Genomic DNA, 20,746 nt, shown 5'->3' on the forward strand with positions numbered 1-20,746 from the left:
GGAGAGAGGAGAGAGAGAGATTTCCTTGTGTTTCAGAAACCTTTTATATGTAGGGTGTCAAGAGTGTGTGACGTGGGTGCGTGTCTTACCTGTGCGTTGCCAAAGGCCACGTTGGAGCAGAGTCTGCTGATGTCAGTTTTACAAGAGTCATAGAGGTCAGGCTCCAGCCTTATGTCCTCCGACTACAGCAAAAGTAGGAGGAACGGGGGGAGAAGGGGGAAGAAAGAAGGAGATTGAGGTGGAGGAGACGAGAAGAAAAGGACGAGAAGAGAAAAAGAGAGGGAATAAGAGAGGTGTGTTCAGTCCTAGGGGAGAGTGCATTGACAAGTGCAACCATGACACCCTACCTAACTACTCAGCCAATAAAGTGGGCCAGCTGGCCTGACCTTACTCTTACTGGTCAATATTGCGGTCAGACATATCCATGGAGTCAATACCCAACATTGTTCACTGGTGTTTAAAATAAGACCAGGCTTCTTCACAACCACTTAAGATGAGCTAAGCCCGTACATTCCCTTGAAACTGACACTATCATGATGTAGGAGTGAAAGACAAGTTCTGACTGAGATAAATGGCACAGTTCTTGGAGTCTAAACACTTAAAAAACATTTGAAAATCTCAAGGCTTTCAAATGGGAGCAATCCATCAGTCTCTTGTTAATGTGAAAGTCATATATACAGTCTGATACGCTTGGCTGGGGACAGACAGCAGTGATGGGTCTGGGATTGTTATCAAGGTCGCACCATGACCTTATCCTTACAGACACTGGTTAAGAAACACCTTAGACCTGAATGTCCCAAACTTCACTCCTGTTCAGCATGGCTTCCCACGTACCATTAGGTATAGCTAGTCCTCCTACACACACACACACACACACACAAACACACACCATCTCCAGCTCCTCCACCCTCAGCTGCTTGCGGCACTTGAGAGAGACGCGCTGCTCCTTGACATCCTGCAGGGTGTCGTTCCTCACCGTGGAGCTCAGACAGATGACCACATCCACCCTGGGGAAGGGAGAGAGGGAGGGAAGGAGGCAGAGAGGAAGGGGGGGGCAGAAAGAGAGTTAGAGGGAAAAAAAGGGTGGAGAAGAAAGATCGATGAAGGCGGTGGACAGTTTGAGAGAGCGAAGAAATTGGGAGATACATTGGGTGTGGAGATGAGAGATCGAGAGGGGGAGGGTAAAATTGGAGAAAGCGAGCAAAAGAGAGCGAAAGAGAGAAAATGGGAGAGAAGAGGATCAGAGAGGACAGATGAGAGGCAGAGCTTGGCGAGCTCTGCACACACACGCTGATGACTCATGGCAGGCGCAGGCTGGCACCCGTTTGCAGCAGCACAGAAATGATTCCAGAGAGAAGAGGCCTAATGAGTCAATCACCTCAGGGATGACGATAAGACATGGAGGAAAGGCCACCTCGATACAGGTTCACAAACACTGGGCCCATTGTACAGGGCCTGTCAATCAAACATTCACACAGTCACAGGGACTCCGATATAAAAGATAATAGATAATGGATGATAGAAAAAAAAATATTCAAAGATTTTTGGGACAAGTTAGCGAAGGCCATGATTGAAAATACAAGTTTATGATTTCCTCTCGGGCAGGGGAGATAAAGAGTCACTTAAATATTCAGAAAAATCTGCAGTGTGTCCTTGACGCTACAAAAACAACTCACTTCTTCTTTATGTTGGGACACAGTTTCAGCACATCCTCCTTGCAAGCCATCTTGAACTTGTAGGAGAAGCGGAAGTCCTTCATTTGGATCTGAGAGGGAATTTCGGGGGAGAAGGATAGAGGGAGGGACAGACAGTAAGGGAGGGAGAGAGAGAAAAGGAAGTGAGTCTAGTTAGACCAGTGACTGGTTCAAGAAATTTAAAGCAATCTACGTGTGTGTAAAGTCCAAGTGTATCTCATTCTCATCATCAAATACAGTTGATGAGTCACCCTGCTGACTCCTGGAGAGCAGGGGTCATACACGCACACACACACACACGTTGCCCAGGTTGACAGAAGCTCTACAGACTGACTCTAAGCAGTCAAGAGTGATCTGATTTCCTGAGATTAAATGCAAACTGATGGCTCAATTGATGTAATGTGAAGGGACAATTCTGGACCCGTGTGTGTTTGTGTGTGTGTGTGTGACCCCTTTTTTAGGCGTCAGCAGGCTGACTCACCAACTGGAAGTGGGTGACGCCCACGGTGCACTTGTCATTCATCTCCTTCTGGTGTTTGTTCTGCACCAGGCACTCCATCAGGTCCCCTGTGTCAATCTGGTTATCTGCTACATCCTGCCCAGGGAAGAGGGAGAGAGAGAGAGAGAGGGGGAGGGGGTCAGCCGGCACAAAGAGAAGTGTGTGGGTATGGAGAGAGTATGCATCGAGAGAGAAAGAGGACAGAGATAGAAACAGATTGTTGAGGATGAGTAGGAGAGAAAGCGTGGATAGAGACAAGGGGGAGGTGGAAAATCAAATATTAGTTTGAATAAATACTCAGAGAGAACTAGACCAACCCTTGTTTATTTAAGAAAGAGAGCTATTAAGACAGAACAGATGGTGAACACATGGCTGAGATCTGAGGCAATGTCATAGATTTCTTGGTAGATGATTGGTTGCTTACGTGGCAGTGGGACTGGATGACTGGTTCACAGGCACGGATCAACAGGGCTTCAATCTGAATGTCCTGTCATCAAAGGTCAGATGTTAGAGGGACAGCCAAGATGTCAGACAGACAGGTCATTAGAGCTGCAGAGAACTTAACTCGGTTTCATGTTATTGCCGAGGGGGTGTGTGTGTGTGTGTGTGTGTGTGTACCTCAGACTCCAGCTCAGTCAGGTTGCCCACCACATCTCTGCACTCTGAAACCAGGTCCTCTAGATGGTCCTGTAGACACTCCAACTCCTAGAACACACACAACCTTATATTATTATTATCAATAAATGGATGACAAACAATTAATGACCTGGTAGATAATGTCTGTGTTGTGTGTGTGTGTGTGTGTGTGTTGTGAGTGTGTGTGTGTGTGCCTCACCTGGCCTGTGTCAGTCTTCTCGCTGCACCACTTGCCCAGGTCAGTCATGCAACGTTTCTGCAGATCAGGGTCCAGCTTCACATCCAGCGCCCTCTGGTGGAGGATTCTCTGCACCTCCACCTTACAGTCTCGCGATAGCTGGACACACACACACACACCCACCCACACCGAGTCAGAAATCCCACCTATACTCACCCATGATACCCATATCACAAGTGATCCGTCAAGCAAACAACCTCTCACTCACATACACACACACACACACACACACACACACACACACACACACCCACACACACAAATCCCATCCAGTTACAAATCAAGTAATCAGTCATTCAAGATACATTTCGATTACTCTCACACACACATCCAATCACTCACGCAAGCAAACCCTCTGCCCCCAACAAACTCTCTCAACTACACCTGAATACCCAAACACCATTTATTTTTTTTGGCTGCCATAATCATAAAGAATCATAAGCCAGCCATTAGTGGCAGCGTGAAGCCATATAATCTCCATCACATTCTCTCGAATTTCTCAGTGAGGAGCGTTCTTGACCAATATTTACCCAGTGTCTAATTGGCCTATCTACAGCTAAAATCACCCTTCGCTGTCATTCTTTGAGATTTAGCTGACAAGCCCAATTCACAAGTATTTTTTTTTGCAACCATAATTACATTTACCTTATGATTGACATCAACATCATCATCATCATCATAATTATTATCACCCACCACCATCATTGATATCAGACCGGGCTGGCAACTTACTGAGTCCTCAGCACTGGGCTGTTCAATCCAAAACATCATACGGTTAACCTAGTGTCTCTGACGCCAGCTAAAGCTGGCTGGGCAATGTGCTCATCATGTCATTGCAACAGAAAATGATGCTTACTGTTACAAATACAACATATGCTCAGAAGTGACTGTGCAACAGGCAGACCAACAAGGTCGGCCGTCAATGCAGTCTACAGGCAGACGGACCAGCTATTGGCAGATTGGCAGGCGACCGTTCCTACCCGTCGGCCCTGCTCCTCAGTGCGGTAGGCGTGGCGGTAGAGACAGGAGAACACAGCGCCAGGGGGCATCAACTCGGTGGTGTCGTTCCAGCCGCGGGTGTGGCACAAGCGGGCGGCGTCACCCTGGCACTTCTTAAACAGGATAGGGTCCAGCCTGCCAGGCAGAGAGACAGAGACACTCAGCGTTGATGTCCACAGCCCACCAGCCACCACCAAGGTCATTCAGAACACCTGACGTACTCAACCCTCCAGAGGGTTCACTCTGTACGCGCTGATCTTCGTCACGATCCCGGGCAGCGGCAGATGTACGCTCGTCTGCCCTCACAACAAGCCCCCCCACAGCCCCCTCCCCACACAGTCACAATGCACAATTACAGTTAATCGCTGTTGAAGTCGACAATTAAAAAGCCCATTAGGCCTATTGAGCTGTGAAAGAAGTGATGAGCTATAGGCTAAAGAGGCTACTTAGCAGGCTGTGCCTCTGACTGTGTGTGTGTGTGTGCACACAGAGGTGTGCAAGTGTGTATGTGAGTGTATGAGTATGTGTGTGTGTGTGTGTGTGTGTGTATTGTGCCTAGAGTGCTGGGACAACATAATGAGATACTTCACTTAAAAGTTGCCCTAGCATATTGACAGACAGAACATGAGTCATACACTTCAGAATCAATGTTGTGGCAAATTCTAATTGTTACTGTGTCATGACTACAGCTTCTAAAAGATTCAAGACAGAAGAGGGGAGGTTCCTTAGAAGAGGATGAAAACCACAGTAGAATATTTTGGGGGGGGGTGGGGGCTTGGGATATGAGTTTGGGTCAAAGTGAAACGGTCAGTGTTAGGAACTGGTAGGGATCTGGGGTCAGGAGTGCCTCACTTCCAGTCTCGTGAGATGAAGTACTGCAGCTCCAGCAGGCGGTGCTCACACTCCTCCACCATCTTCTCTGTGTAGAGGTGCTCCATCAGACAGGACAGGATCCTGCACACACACACACACACACACACACACAGAGGGAGCAGCAGATGCATCAACGTCACAAACAAAAACCAAGACAATGGACAATGAACACTTCATGGAGGCACTTGTTTGGAGAGTCATTACCCAATACTTTAAAGAAGCACGCAGTCGCTCCCCCCCCCTTCCTTTCTCATCTGTGATTGGCACAGTGCTCCCCACACCCGCCTGTTTTCCAGAGAGAGGGCTGAGCTCATTAAAAGCCAGTGTGTTAGCAGGGAGAGCGGTTTGGAGAGAGTAGTTCACCAGGGTCCTTGCTGATGTGCAAATGCACGCACGCGCACATACACACCTGGCTGAATTAAGCTTCACTTTATTGGGAGTAATGTATTCATGGACGCAGGTTGTTTCAAAGAAGAGGACAGAGAGAGGCAATGATTGGATATGCTTCACAGCATTAATGTGCAGCCGGGTGATAGAAACAGGAGGAGGAGAGGAGGAGGAAGAGAGCACTTTTTTCCAGGAAGCAGTGGAAATATTCAATACTCGTCTCGCATTACACAAAAGAGGAGAAATTATGAAGCCAGGTTGCAGTGTGCTTCCTAATGCCTCGAGACCCACATATTGGATGTCAAACAAACCCAATTGAGACAGCCATGGAAGGCATGTTTGAACTCAGCCGAAAGAGAGAGGGACTAGAGCGAGGGGAAAGTGCAGAGGAGCAGAGACAGCGCCGAGACACAACAGTCACAGAGCTTGTCCATGATTATGCATGGGAGCTGGAACCAGCATATGGCTGAACATATGGCATCTCTTGGAACTCTGGGCATGTATGAGCATGTGTGTGCGTGTGTATAACTTGCACAGACTACAATGTCGTGTTTTTTCTTGTTGAGAGGGTGTGTCTGTATGTGTGTGGTATGGCGAGTGTGTGTGCATGCAGTTGTGGTTGTGTGTGCATGATACTCACATGGGGTCTCCGTTGCGGATGTGTTTGCAGGCGGTCTGGATGACGGACTCGCAGGCCTCGTTGAGGGCACGGTCTATTCGGTAGTCCGCCCCCGGGTCAGCTGACTGGATCAGGGTCTGAAGCTGTTGAAAGACACGGCTCCTGGGTTAGGACCTGTCAACATGGTGTGTGTGTGTGTGTGTCATGAGTGAGCGAGTTCTCACCGCGCTCTGACACAGGCCGTCCACAGTGCCCTTGTCTCCGCGGGCCACCTTCATGAGGCAGTGTAGGGTCCGTCCCTTCCGGTGCAGGCCCGAGCAGTGCGCCTCGATCTCCCCCCGGCAGTGCAGCACGATCTCCGGGCTCAGGGAGAAGTCCTCCATCAGCATCCTCCTGTAATCCAGCATCTCCCCCTGGCAGTCCCCACTCACCGTCCGTCCTGTGACACACACACACACTCAGTATTATTCTGGGGGATTTATTAGGCTTTGGGGGCATTTTTCATACATGGAACATTGTGGCAGGAAGATGCAGCCCCCAGCCCCCACCTCGGTGGACAGCAGACTCCAGGCAGAGCAGCAGGTAGGAGAGGCGGGCCTCGCGGGCGCGTGGCAGGTTGGTGTCCAGGTTACAGCGGTACTTCCTCAGGTCAGCCTTGCAGGCCTTGGCCAGGGAGTAGCTCACCTTGTAGTCCTGTGCTATCAGTTTTTGTCTGGTGGTCAAGGCGTCTCGACACTTGGGGAGGGGCAGTCAGAGAGTGGGAGAAAGAAAAGAGAGAGAGAAAAATTATTTGGGTTAGAATCAGACTTATCTTCACTCAGTGATACCAGTTATCAAGTAGGTCAATGGTCTGTTTATTCTTCATTCAATAAAAGGATACTAAATATCAAGTGAGGTAAATGGAGGGTGACGAACGCACTCAACCATACTGCGACGTACAGCGGACTGGAACCAGTAACTATCGACCACACAGTTTTCCTGTGTGGTTGGCACGTACCTTTTCAGACATGCCCTCCTCAAACTTATGGTTGAAGAGACACTTGTAGACCTTGCCCTCCCCAGCCTGGGTCTGAAACCACAACAGAGAGAGCACTCAACACCCTGGATGACGCACCACATTCACATTTCAATATATATGATTCATGTTCTTTGCCAGCAGCAACAATGAATTCCTCTTTCAACTGTGTGTGTGTGTGTGTGTGTGTGTGGTGGTAGTGTGCCTTTCTGTGCTTGAGTTTGCTTAAGGATCCAACAAATACACAAAAACACACACACGCCCACACACACTCTCCCAGTGTCGTACGTTTTCACAGAAGCGCTCGCGGTCTTCACGACAGGAGAAGTACAGGTATCGATCCAGGTGGAAGTCATCGGACGAGAGCTCGGCCACGCGCATGATGGACTTCTTACACTCGTCTCTGATTGGATGAGCCAGATCCTGTTGCTCCGCCTCTCTCACCAAGGCTTTCTCTAGGCAGGCAATGACCTCACCCTGGGAATGGATGTCCTGAGAGACAGACACACACACACAGAGACAGAGACACAGAGAGAGAGAGAGAGAGAGAGAGAGAGACAGAGACAGAGAAAGGAGAGAGATAGACAGAGAGAGAGAGAGACAGAGAGAGAGAACACAGACAAGCAGATACATGCAGAGTGAGACAGACAGAAATGAATAGCAAGGAGGAGAAGAGAAACCAATTGTTTACATGTGCCTCGGGCAAGACCCAGAAACAGCCACTGCCCGTCAACCCACATCCGGGCCCAGAACACAGAAATAGAGAGGACCTCAAACAAACAGGCTGTCAGTCACACAGGGCTCAGAGGGACAGGAAAGAGCAGCCACATTCTGTGCATTGTACGTTCAACTCTATGGCGATAACATCAACCTTACTCCTTTCGAAAACCCCATGGCTTGCACAGTTGGCACTCAGCTCATATCCTACAAACAAGGCCTGTGTTAGGGCTAATTAAACTGTGGCTCCATTTAGTCATAACAATAGCAACTCAGTGACACTACAGAGACGGACAACAAGAGACAAAGAAAGAGACAGAAAAAGATACAAAGAGAGAGAAAAGGCTATTCAAACCATGATCTCAATAATGGCCAGCTCGCTAATGCCAGGCAACCTCTCTTTGGGTGCTCGAGGCCCTCATGGCTGAAAGACACGCACAAACAGACAAATGGTGACTGCAGACTAGCTAGGCCTACAGGATGTGTCTCGGAGAGCTAGCTGACAAGAACAATTAGCCTAACTGGGACCGGGGGCCCACTCAGGCCAGTGCAGGTCAAGCCATTTCTAACTGAGCCTGGGGCCTGTAGTTTAGTGCCAAACCCCTACGCTTCCAGCATGGCCTGCTTTCAGCAAACGGTAACATCACGTCATATTTCACTCAGTCTGAAAGCTGACCCCTGCAGCTCCTCCCAGCCACCACCACTGAGGCCGTCTTGTAATCAATGGAATTTGTGCCCAGACATGGACAGAGGGGAGAGGCAGGACACAGACAGACACCTGTCTGTTCAAGGTGAACTCTGTCCCTCCTGCCTGCCCAAAACCCCCTCGAGCGCCACATAACTCTCTTTACATGTCTTTTACACACACTTTTCCTAACCCTGACTAACCCAAGTTTGGGATGCTGACACACACACACACACACACACACCTTCTCCCCAGTGCTGATGCTGCCACAGTGCAGGGTGTTGATGTCTTCACGACACTTGTCCATGAAGCCGCAGATGAGGCGGTAGTCGCTGAAGATGATGCTCGTCATCTTCGTTACGTACTGCTGGCAGTGGTTCTCCGTGATGTTGCCACGGTGATCCACCAGGCATGACACCAGGAATCCCCTCCCACGCTCTTCCTCATTACACTCCTTAATCTGGGGGGGGGGGGGACGACAATTCTTTATTGTGTTGTTGTGAAAACTGCAGATTGAATCAGAAAATCAAAATAAATCTTCACCTAAAATTCAAGTCAATAAAGTAGCTTTTTTAAAGAATATAACTTCGTAATACTTATAACGGTCCACCAGCTATGGTACAAGAATTCAATATCAAGTAGTGTGCCTTGTTTGATCGAACGGTTTGATTTGGTGTGATCTGAGTCTGACAACATTCACAACAAGCATCAGGAGTGCACAGGCACACAATCAGCAAGCAAGCAGCTTGAACAATCAGCCTTAAACAAGCTGGCCGTGGCTCTGATAAGTCCCTCAGGACCAGGCCCACACACACAGGTACACACACACACACACACACACACACACAGGTACACACACACACAGACAGGAAGGTTCTTTGTGGAGGGTAGCACTGTGGTGTGTCACACCTTGACATTATCTGGTTTATGTTACTACTTCCATCTGCCAGCCCTAAATATATAGTTGTGTGTGTGTGTGTGTGTGCTAATTTACACCCTGGAGAGTATGGTAAATGCTCTGGTGTCTCTCTGAAACGCATGTAGCATGTATGTGTATACATAGGTGTGTGTGTGTGCGCACCTGTATGTGTGTGTGGAGGGTGGGTGTGCTTGTGTTTGAGAGAGATCATGCATTTCACAATGTGTTTAATGTAAACTAATGAGTATGAAACAGAACTGGATCTATGACAGTGATTTGTTTTTGGAGACGCCTCCTTTTTCCTCACAGTGAGCTGAGAAGCTAGATCAAACTCGTCACGACAACTTAACATTCGCAAAAACGGATCCAGGATCAGTGACCATTAACCCGTTATGTGACCCCTGACTGACCTCGGGGATGGTGCTCTTGCAGACCTCCATGGCAACGGACTCAAACTTTGAGTCGGTTGTCAGGTTCAGCTTGTAGTTCCACAGCAGCTGAGGTGAAGAAAGGGAAAGAGGGATGAGACATAGGGAGTGTCAACATGGCAGAATAATGAGGCAGAGAGATAGGAGGTGAGACTTCCGTTGCTCATTATTGAGACTCATAGTTTGACACCACGAGGATAAGGGGACAGAGAATGAAAGAAGAGATTGAGGGATGGAGGACAATCAAGATGGTGATGGAGGAAAACCAGGAGGGAATATCTGATCATTCTACTGCTGGATCTGAAGCTAGGAGACTACATCTTAATGCTGTTGGACTACAAATCAGCAGACACACACGCCCGCACACACAGTACTCTCCATTAGCCAGTTACCCAAAACAAGCTTGGAGAAGCCTGAGGAAATAGTCCATTAATCATCAACTGGTGATTAACCCTCATAGTTTACACCTCAGCAAGTCTGACTTGTATACGGAGCAACTAAAACTACTACTTTGAGAGATGAAAAACAGAAATATGTTGTTAAAACGACGGGACAGTCTGCTTGAGTGGTGTTGCTACAGCAAATGGTCTGACAGGCAGAAGCTGCCAACACATCCGTCTGCAGAGCCCCAGACCAGAGGCGGGCCATTGGTCTGTTTGTGGCTCCTACACAACGCACACAATCTATGATGATGGGGCCAAAAATAACTCAGCATCTCATTAACAACTCTGTTGATTCAATCAACACCTACGGCTGAGATGAGACATTGGTCCTAGGTAACCCTGACTACATCACGGCTCTGAGACGCGTGTGTGTTGGGGGGGGGGGGGATTTGCAACATATTATGATGTTCTTCCGACTTGGCGTGCTTTCTTACTGATGCCCAGACTGGCCATTGGCTTGAGTCTGCTCCTACTCTCTTTCTCTCTCTCTCTGTCTTAGAGCCTGCAAAAACACCTGTCATGGAGTCGCTGAGTTTTACGAGCGCAGGATCAGGTTTATGGGCCACGTCTTGAAGAGGGCCATAAAGCGATGCTGAAAAACACTCTGAGAGATGGGATGACTGACTGTTCAGAGAGGGAGGGCGAGAAGAAGGACACGTACGAATGAAAGGTAGAGAAACAGGGAGATACAGAGACCCAGAGATGAGGCGGAGAGAGACTACAGTCACCACGATAATGACAGTGTTTGAAGGCAGGGCCATAATAATGGTGTCAATGACTAGAAACGTGGCTCTGGCATATGGACTGGGAGCAGTCATCTAACTGGGGCTTTAACCTTGTAAGGGCAGGGTGGCTATATAAGACCCACTCAACATTCAGCCTTGCCTGTCTCACGGTGACGTCAACCGAATCCTGACTACAGCAGAGAGCAAAGGCCCAATATCAGGAGATAGCTACTAATTACAGTAGAAGACTGCAGCTAACAGTTGTTTATTGCCTTCTAAACTGTTGTTTGGTCTAACTTTACATCCCTTCTTCCTTTCACACTGTGGTCAATCGCTGTACAAGCTGTGTTTGAATATTGCAGGTTCTTCTTGACAGGCGTTACGAAGCTGTGGGTCAGCTGCATCAGGGCCAGATGCAAGACTGGTGGAGATGATGCCCTTAGGAAGCAGATTATATCACCCCTCACAAGCATGTACACCCGACAGGGCGGCGAGTGATGCTTAAAGAAGAGAGGAGGACGTAATGTTTAGGATGAAAGGCAAAGGAGAGGAGGATGAGGGTACTTACATGGTTGCAGTCAGCAGCAATCTCCGTATCCTGCAGAAACCAAGAGAAAAGAGTCAGGTATTAGACATGAGAGGATTAGGTTTTACCTTGTTGTTGGAGACCAGAGATAAGGGGTAGATCCTTACCTCTAACACACAGACAAACTAGCACACAGACAAACTAGCACCAAGGATGTTACACTGCACACACACAGCAAATGCCATCTCATTTTTACATGCATCTTATGCACACCTCTCTCTCTCTCTCTTCTCACACACACACACAAACACCAAAACAGTTTTGACAATGACTTGTGAAGGTCGTGAACTGCCTGTAAGCCTCAGAGAAGAGCCCTGGCCTAGGACACACACACTGATACACAAAAACACACGCACAGCCTAAGAAACGCACAATCAAACTGACAGCCCAACCAACACACACACACAGAGAGTGACAAGCACACACACACACACACACACACACACACCCCTACAGTACACACGTCATTACAACTTATTTCCATAGCATTAAGCTTAAAATCTAGTAGCACTCTGCTTCACCAATTTGACTTCAGAGATTTGGAAGCAATAACCCTGAACACATACACGACAATGGGAATAAATTCAGACAAGCGAGTCAAGAGACAAAGCACAGCTAACAACTGAGCACAAGAGCACCGCCTCCGTTCTGTAACACACACACACACACACTAGGACGAGTGTTGTTCTCTGTAGCAGCTAAACACTCAGAGCTAAAACACTGAGGCTGACACTGCACGCCTCGTGTAATTATTTGCTACCATGCTTCCAGCAACACACGGAAGGCTGACAGCTGCAAGACTGGGCTGAGAACAAGGTCAGGGCCCAGCCAGCTACCCAGAACTGGTGTGTGTGGGTGTGTGGGGGAGGAGGAGGAGAACCTGAGAGCAGGGAGAAACCCAAAGTCCTTGTTCTCCTTAAAAGCTAACAAAGAAGTCAACTATATAACCTACATTGGATGGTCCCTGGCAAAACAAACACCTTTCAAACACTCCCAATTACCAGCATTAACCAGCAAACTAGGCAACACATTTTTCAAATGTTTGGACCAGATGTTGAGAACAACACAAACACACACGGTTGTACCACCAAGCACAGCCTCTAGACAAGCAGGGACCACTGTGTTGGTGTGTTGCGTCATCCTTACTGAGGACTTACAACAGCCCAGCCCAGGGCTTGTGACAATGATGAAAACAGGGGGTAGGGGCACACAGGGCATTAGAAAAGCAACGTCCTCCATCCACGGAGGATTTACATCCACGAATGTAAAACAGTTGGCCCAGATGGCAATAAGACCATGCTGAGGCCACTGTGTTCAGTTGGAGATGAGACTGGCTACTATGTGGTCCAAATGGGACGGGTCTATGGCTGTCAATCAGCACCAGGGTTATGCAAAGGTGTTGTTAAATATGTAGAATAAAACATGCATGCTATAAGAAATTCATGTTCCTGCACTAACAGAGGTTATTAGAAGTGTATTATTGAATCTATTTGCCACCGTCCTCTGCTTAGATGTAAAATGCTAGGATAGCACTTGTCTTATCACACAGGCACGCGTGCGAAGTTGGACACGCACTGCATTTTTTGTGAAGCATACAATCTCCCTGTCAGAGCTAGAAGACAAATTATCCCACTAGTTTAATTAACATCATCATTGCTTCGTGGCTCTCTGAGGAAATCATGGGTATAGTGGAGGAATAGCATTTGCATTCCCGCTCCACGCACCATCACACACCATGACTCTGTAGCAAAATATAGGTTGTTGTGCCATAAAGTGAAAAATAGGCGGCACGAAATAAGCAGGCAGGAAAATCCAGAGTTGCTCTCTTATTATCACAACCTTATCACAGAAGAACGGAGGGACAAAGGAAACAGGGAAAGAGTTGGGTGAGGCACTACACCGTCCTCAAGAGAAGGGGAAAGGCTTTCAATAGAGCATTTCAGGGCCACTAAATCAGGTCGTCTGCCAGGGCGACACTGTCTGGAGGAAGAGGGAAAACATCCTCATGTTTGCCAGACGCATGCTCATAGACCCAATTCCAGGAATATCTCTAAATATCTTCTCCGTTGGCAGTAGCTGCTGTACTGCTATGTGAGACAGATACACCATGGTATGCAAGCCCACCAAGAGCATGGCACATACCACAGAAACAAGGCCACTGCCCAACAGGTATGTGGCTAATGACCTAACAAGCTAACTAGCTTGCTGCTGCTAAATATCTTGCTAACTTGTCGCTTATGCCGACTAGTTAACTAGCCTTTTGCTGTTAACTAGGAAGCTACTTTGCTCTGCTACTGAGTCAAAGTAAAAAGAGGGGGACAATACAAGAACTGGTTAGCCTCCAGCATGCAAAGGTGCTGTTGTCAGCAGCTGGGAAGCTGAGAGGTAAAATGGGTTTATTTCAAGAGACAGACGCTGACATTTTGAGTGTGTCAAAGAGCAGAGTTTGAATAGGCAAGGGTGGACCTTTGAGGGTAAGAGATATTCCAGTGGGAGGCAAGAGAGACCTCCCCTTCCCCCTCCAGGTGAAAGGCTAGAAGTTGGGAGGGGCTGGGTTAGGTTGTCCAAAAGTCATCAGATTACCTTTCGTTCATTCTTCTGTCTGTAGGACTGACCTACAAACAGTGGAAAAATCACAGAGCTTTCTCCTCTCCAACATGCAAATGACTCAGCAGGTGTCCTCACCCCAGCAGCATGCATTGTCCTGTGAATGGCTCTGCACATTCTCTACAGGTCTCAGTCTAAAGCGATAGGCGCCATCATCTCTGCGACGCTGATGGCCAGCTGAGGAAGCAAGTTTATGGAAGCGTCAGCACTGACATGCGTAGCTAATGGACCTGGATCTAATCACCAGGAAGCAATCTCATGGACCCAATCCAGAAACTTCTCTAGTGCCCTTATAGGGGACTGTATTTAGCTTTGGCTAGCCTAAGGCAGCAGCGAGATGGTCAATGGCCATCGGATACTTCTGAGGACATGTAACTCATCTGTCTCTCAACAGTCAGTCACAGTAAAAAATGTATACAACAACAACAAAAATTTGCTGAAGTAGGAGAGGTTTTTTATGTTGCACTTCCAATGTCAATATCACTTTGGCTAACTCATACAGATATGACAATAGTAATAGAATTGACGAAGAATATCTGGCTCTTGGATATATTTCCAGTAGGATTCACTGGCACTTCCTGAAATGACTTGACAGGGAGACTTTGAAGGGATCTCATTGATCTAGTCTTGTGAAGATGAGACTACACGGTCATTCATCTTTCAATACTCTGCACTTGTTGTGGCCTATTTACTACTGTACCGCTACATTTGTCAAAGGGTTTATCCAAGGGCTTAGAGAGGCAGCCGCTGAAACAGATATAGTCTTAACAGTGAGGGTCACTTCCTGAAATAGTAGGGCTGTGGTTTTCTTCCCATCTCAAAGGCCTCATCTATTGTAACAACAATGATGCAGCTGGTTAGGTCATAGAGACCAAATCAGACACAGTTAAAGACATGTGGGCATACTGGAGAATGGAGATGTGAAGAACTGTCTTACTGTAGAAGTAAATTTGTCCTGTCCACCAATGTCAGATTTCATTAGCTTCCTGGTCACACGCATGAGTCAGCTGGCCGTCCCATCTGACAAAGTTCAGCTCACTTGGCTTCAAGTCCATTTGCATGGGCAATTCTCTGGTCTGCTGGTGGTATTGGTTCCTACTATTTAGCACTATATTAAAATCAACAATTGTGAGCTTTTTCTAAAAATGGCTTTAGACTTTTTCTAAGCACATATAAAAAACATTGTTCTAATTGTGTTCTAAAAGTGTAACATCACTGAACACAAACATCCTGATACATTATGAGTAGGAGTCTGGCAAATTAGTTTCGTGTTATTGCTTTGGACAGCATACGTTTTCATAGACAGATCACTCAGCCCTCTCTCGAAACTGTCAAAGTGCAATTTCTTTTTCAATCTTCCTTGTTTGTGATTGCAGCCAATTCTGCTGTTGGGTTGATTGAAGACAATGCAATTCCAGTGGGTCGTATCAAGCTGTTTAACAGCACATGAAGCTAAAAGATTCCTTCAAAGTAGGCACAATACCAGCACTTCTACCCAACTTCCATCCTTCCATATCACATCACTTTACAAATTCATGCCTCAGAAGTAATCTTTATGACTTATCAATTGAGAGTGAAGGGTGAAGGTTCCCCTGCCTAATTGTAGCTCAATAATTTGGCTAAGCATGTCTCCTAACCGGGTAATTTCCTGTCTTCTTCTGCACCCAGTATTAAGGGGGTCTTCATTCATTCCCAGCTTTGGCAAACACACTTCACTGCTGTGACCCCAGTTTTCCTCCACATGCCAACTCTGACTCTGCCCTGCTCCCCCAACAATGCACTGCACTACTCCAATGCACACATTGTAGTTATAGCAAACTGCAGGTAGCCTAAATCCAGGCACATGGTCTGCATGACGTCAACACATTGCTACCAAACGAAGGATGTAGCTGAGCTTTAAGCCAGCTCTGTGTGCATTTTTGACAGTATTAGCTTATCACAGCATTTCCATGTAGGTTCCTTTCGTTAAGCAGACATGGATGTAAGCAATATAAAGTTCAAGCCAGGACACGCGAGGATACACTGTAGCTCTAGGCTTGTCAGCTAATCGGAATCATTTAACTTTTTCCAGAAACATCTAAAATCACTTTAGATAAAAGCAATTGCTTTGGGACTTTTCTCTGTACCAACTAGAACAAAAAAAAGGCAACATTTTTGAAACAGGCCTGAATAAACTTGTCACCCTACCCCAAGAATGCAAGCCCAGCACTCGACCACAACAACTAAGGGCAGTCTGAACTTTTCAAACCACTGCAACTGTTTAGTCTGGAGCCTGCAGCATGCTCAGACTTCACCAGCATCAAAGAGCACTGTGGAGAGAGGCAGAGGGGGGAAGAGATCTTTTTTCAGGGACCACAGTTTCAACTCTGAAATATAAGCATGGGGGTTCAAGGCTGAAATAAAGAGGCGTAGAGGAATGAGAAGAGCTTTGCTCGCCAAGCACTGTGCCAAAGCTGGGAATGAAAGCAGAGCAATTAAAAGATGGAGTTGCTGCTTGCAGATAAAGGGCTTTCCGAACTAGGCTAATAAAACTGCAAATAGAGGGGAATAATTTGGTCAGGGAATAGGCCTAATGTGAAAAGGACTGACTTTGCAAGTAGGGCGTCTGGTCTTCCTCCTGGCCCTCCACAGGCCAGGGTTTATTGTAAAATAATCTTGTTGCAGTAATGTGTTGCATGCACGAGGAGAAGGTCACAGAGCACATTGGAGTTCTGAAAACTCTGCATCCAGGCAGCGTGTCTGCTAAGTGGAAGTCACGGCAATACAACTCACATCTGGAAGGAAAGACACAGTTTTGAACACAGACTTGTCTTCTCCATCTTGATTTGCCAAGCCATGTCACACCCATCCTCCAAAGATCCTAAAATACCCCCTCCGGACAGATTTTCCACACTGAAAGTATTTTGTACTCGGCAACCACTGTAAGCCAGGGTGAAAAACATCAGTGATGATGTGACCTCCGCAGCCTTGTCAGCACCCCCCCCCCTTCTTTCTCTCTCTCCTGCTCTCTGAAGCCTTCTGGAAGGCTGCAGCAGTTGACGTCACACACTCAGCTTGGAGGTGAAACGCTTGCTAGCCAGCACCTTATTCTCATTCTAATCACAGCATCCACCTTGCTTTCCTAAGCAGCATGCAGCACACACACGACATGGCCTTAGGTGGTCAGCCTTGTCGACTCCTGTCTGAGGAGAGAGAAAGACCGGTTATTGACAGCAATCACTTCATCTTCAACATGCACCCGTCCTGCTGCCGTCCCTCACTGGTCGGGGATGTAGGCTAGAGAATCTCTTAAAAAGTTAAAACGTTGAAAAGTAAAGTGCTTTGGTCGTTGGTTGTGGGCTGACATTTAGAATAGGCTCGACATGATTATGGCATGATAATGGGCTCCGTCCAATCCGATGGAGGGGTGGACTTGAATACAAAGTCCTGCATTTGTAGAGGTGCCCCCAGGGCTGGAGTGTGTGTGGGTGTTTGTGTGTGTGTGTGGGATCGATCTGGGATAGAGACGGTGTCAGTGTGCGTTTCGTCTCTTTGTTCCCATCCTCTAATAGGATAAACTCTGGGGGGGCCCTTCTGTCTCTCTCTCCTTTTCCTTCTTTCCGTTCTCTGGGCCTGGCCTCTGCAGAGATTGAGACGGAGCTCCGTGGCAAGAGAGGCGTAGTGACACAGGCGGTGCGGCATGACACCCGGGCCACATAAACCATCCATCCCTGGGCGCAACGGGCATGCACTGCGACGGCGAGATAACACAGAAATCAGAGCCGCCCCGCAGTGTGTGTGTGTGTGTGTGTGTGTGTGTAGGTGTTGGGAGTGCGTCAGAGTGTCCTTATCAGAGGGTCTGTTCTCCTACAGGGCAAACGTCTCTCTCTGCTCTGTGTACACACACACACACACAAACACACGCCACAGCTGTCGTCGCCCTGCTGAAGCCTCCACAGGTTTGCAAAGGACAGGTGCAAGCTGCCGACTGAAGCCCTGCGTCCATCCTACACACCCATGGAATACCCTTCAGTTCTTGTTTATTGCCTTGCCTTGGCTATCAAACGTCACAGAGTTTCAGAGGGAACATACCCTCCAGTTGGCCCCCACAAACAAGCTGAACGCAAGCATACCGGATAGAAAGTGGGATTTAAGCATATGAACACAGCAGTCTCTCGACAACGTTTCAGCTGGCCTGCTTTTTAACCACTGGCAAAGAGAGAGAGAGGGAGACAATCTGGGGGCCACTTAATCAGCCTCAAAGTGACCATCCCTACAGTGTGACCCACTCTGCCCTCAGCACTGCACTCCCACACACCTCCTCCACCACCAGCCTGTAATCATGCAGATGAGACGATGGCCACAGTCACACATTAAACAAGGCACTTACAAGTCCATCAGACTGCCTAGGAGCTGAGGGGGAGGATAAATCAGGCTCTCTGTGCTGACTGTGAAGATAATGTCATCAACATTCACTTCTGACATAAGCCAAGTCTGCCTTCAGCACACAGTAAACTTTAACAGTCTCCAACACCCCCCCCCCCACACACACACACACACATCCCCACCAATGCATCAAGAGCATTCCTCTTCATCCTCAAGATCAAAAGAAAATCACCAATGAAGAAAACACTGTGGTAAACGTGGATGAATTATTCACAACTATCCCAGGATTACACCTGTTTCTTATGCTCAGAATAACAACAACAGACACAGTGGCACATTAATCTTTTATGGGTGTTGATTAAGAAATAAACTATTTTTGAGAGATAGCGGAGGGGGGGGGGGGGGTAGTTAGGTTAAAACACTGGCTTGTTCATTTCTAACTTTGCTGGAAGAAGTGGTCTGTCTTCAGGGATTTGATGCTCCATGACTGTTCAGCACAAGAGACCCGGGACTCGGACGTGTAAGCCAGCTGGCCAGATCACGCCGGGTCGCAGGTCCATGCTGCGGCGCCAACCTCACTTCACGCACATAGGAGCCACCGCCACAGGAAATAACATGTGACAGCGCGCGAGGATTAGGGCGGGAGCGAGGAGGGTAGGTGGAAACTGAGCGAGAAACAGAGTGTTGGAAACACGGCATGTGAGCTGGAATAACGAGGACTTCCTCCAAGGAGTCTTTTGTGTTGTCAAAACACTGCTCCTTCCGTCTTCATCTGGTACATTCAAGATAAAATAACTGTCTTTCCAAGCCAGCAGATATGCAGGCCTCAACCTTAATTCCCTGCCAAGTCAGACTACAGCACACAGAGTGCATCATTTTAATGGATCAGTGGAATGGGATGGAAGTTCAGGGAGCATTTAAAGGCTAAGCTGCATCAGCAAAGCCAAGGTCTGAATAGAGAGACACTAGCACTCTGGCCACCACTGTACACCGCCACACGGTCAGGCCAGAGGGGCAGTCCGGGGGGGGGGGCTCTTTTGTTACAGCAGTCTCCTGTAACCAGAATTTATACCATCACCCTCTGACCCCCTATCAGCACCATAACGGATGGCCATGACATTACATTTAAAACGGAGTGGAAGGCGGCATTAATTAAAAATCATCAAGGTCCACTCACTGACACAAAATACCTTTTCCAAGCGTGAAGTGAAAGCACTGCAGTCACTGCAGTATCCGGCTGCCCACCTCCCGTTCTCTCGTTATCGTCCCCAACAATGAGCCCATAGCGACTCGGTCCAGAGTTTCTGTTCCCCATTAAGTAGTAAAGGTGGAAAAGATGGGTAATTTAGACACATTAGGGCCTTCATGGCCAGCCTGAATCACTGAGGTGCTGAAAGAGAGGTCTGCTACAATGTGATATCAGGTACAGTGTGTGTGTGTGTGTGTGTGTGTGTGTGTGTGTGTGTGTGGGTGTGGGTGTGGGTGTGGGTGTGGGTGTGTGGGTGTGTGGGTCAGGACGGAGAGTGAGAAGAAGCGAGAGATGAGAAACGAGAAAAATGAACTACTAAACATGACTCACAAGCCTTAAACACAAGTCTCCCACAGAACCTTCCTCTAGTAGTCTCTCTCTCCCCCCACAACAAAACAGCCTACTCTGAGGACTAAAGACTGATGAACCATTGAGTTCTTCCTCTCCGTTCCCTGTGGGCGCCTTCCTCGTCCCTGGGGAGTATTCCTCCAGATCAGTCACGCTCACCCTTTTGTTTACCGCTCATCCGTCTGTCAGGATTCCGCTCAAAATGCAGATGAGCAGACGAACGACACCGGCTGATGCCAGGCAGACTCCGACACGCGGCAGCTGCCCCCAGCCTCCCGAGCGGGCGTCAGCGCTGATGATAGCGCTGCTGGGGCGTTGGGGAGTGGGAGGGGTTCGAACTGGGTCCCTGCCTAGAGCAGATGAGAGAGATTTATAGGAGCCATTTACCTCTTCAGAAGGCCACAGCTGTTACCGAGTTGGAGCGAAGTCATTATTTCAATAATTATGGTCTCACTCAGGGCCACGTTGGAGGAAGCTGCTGAAAGTCCTCGCCTCGGCAGATTTGAAGATGGCATTGTTGGGTACATAAGGAGAGTTGGGGGGAGATGAATGCCAAGCATCCAAAAATGCCAATTCTAAAATGCCATATCAGAATTGAATGGTTACCATACTTTTTATGATCTGAGTAGCGAGTCAACCCCCCCTCTTCCCCTCCCCTCCACCCACCCCAACTGTGTGTCTGCAAACAGAGCAGAACACCCATGTGTAATAAAG

The 20,746-nt window shown here is 47.9% G+C and overlaps 1 protein-coding gene across 4 annotated transcripts in view; it reads right to left on the bottom strand.

The window, feature by feature from the left end:
- Window positions 1-20,746, bottom strand: part of glg1b (golgi glycoprotein 1b) — a 28,558-nt gene that overhangs the window by 5,820 nt on the left and 1,992 nt on the right. For 2 of the 4 annotated variants that reach the window (XM_084682245.1, XM_084682243.1), the window contains exons 2-19: window positions 11,446-11,475; window positions 9,692-9,778; window positions 8,607-8,822; window positions 7,249-7,452; window positions 6,943-7,014; window positions 6,494-6,680; window positions 6,170-6,384; window positions 5,967-6,088; window positions 4,919-5,020; window positions 4,048-4,201; window positions 3,800-3,817; window positions 3,029-3,166; window positions 2,812-2,898; window positions 2,618-2,680; window positions 2,176-2,289; window positions 1,677-1,765; window positions 890-1,007; window positions 90-182 (exon numbers count right to left, since the gene is read on the bottom strand). In XM_084682245.1, coding sequence (XP_084538371.1) covers window positions 90-182; window positions 890-1,007; window positions 1,677-1,765; window positions 2,176-2,289; window positions 2,618-2,680; window positions 2,812-2,898; window positions 3,029-3,166; window positions 3,800-3,817; window positions 4,048-4,201; window positions 4,919-5,020; window positions 5,967-6,088; window positions 6,170-6,384; window positions 6,494-6,680; window positions 6,943-7,014; window positions 7,249-7,452; window positions 8,607-8,822; window positions 9,692-9,778; window positions 11,446-11,475 — 2,109 coding nt within the window. The remainder of the gene's footprint in view (window positions 1-89; window positions 183-889; window positions 1,008-1,676; window positions 1,766-2,175; window positions 2,290-2,617; window positions 2,681-2,811; window positions 2,899-3,028; window positions 3,167-3,799; window positions 3,818-4,047; window positions 4,202-4,918; window positions 5,021-5,966; window positions 6,089-6,169; window positions 6,385-6,493; window positions 6,681-6,942; window positions 7,015-7,248; window positions 7,453-8,606; window positions 8,823-9,691; window positions 9,779-11,445; window positions 11,476-20,746) is intronic. The other 2 variants (XM_084682246.1, XM_084682244.1) reach the window with 1 other exon arrangement.

Source organism: Hypomesus nipponensis, chromosome 19 (genome assembly GCF_054491055.1).
Source record: "Hypomesus nipponensis isolate SF chromosome 19, ASM5449105v1, whole genome shotgun sequence".
NCBI lineage: Eukaryota > Metazoa > Chordata > Actinopteri > Osmeriformes > Osmeridae > Hypomesus > Hypomesus nipponensis.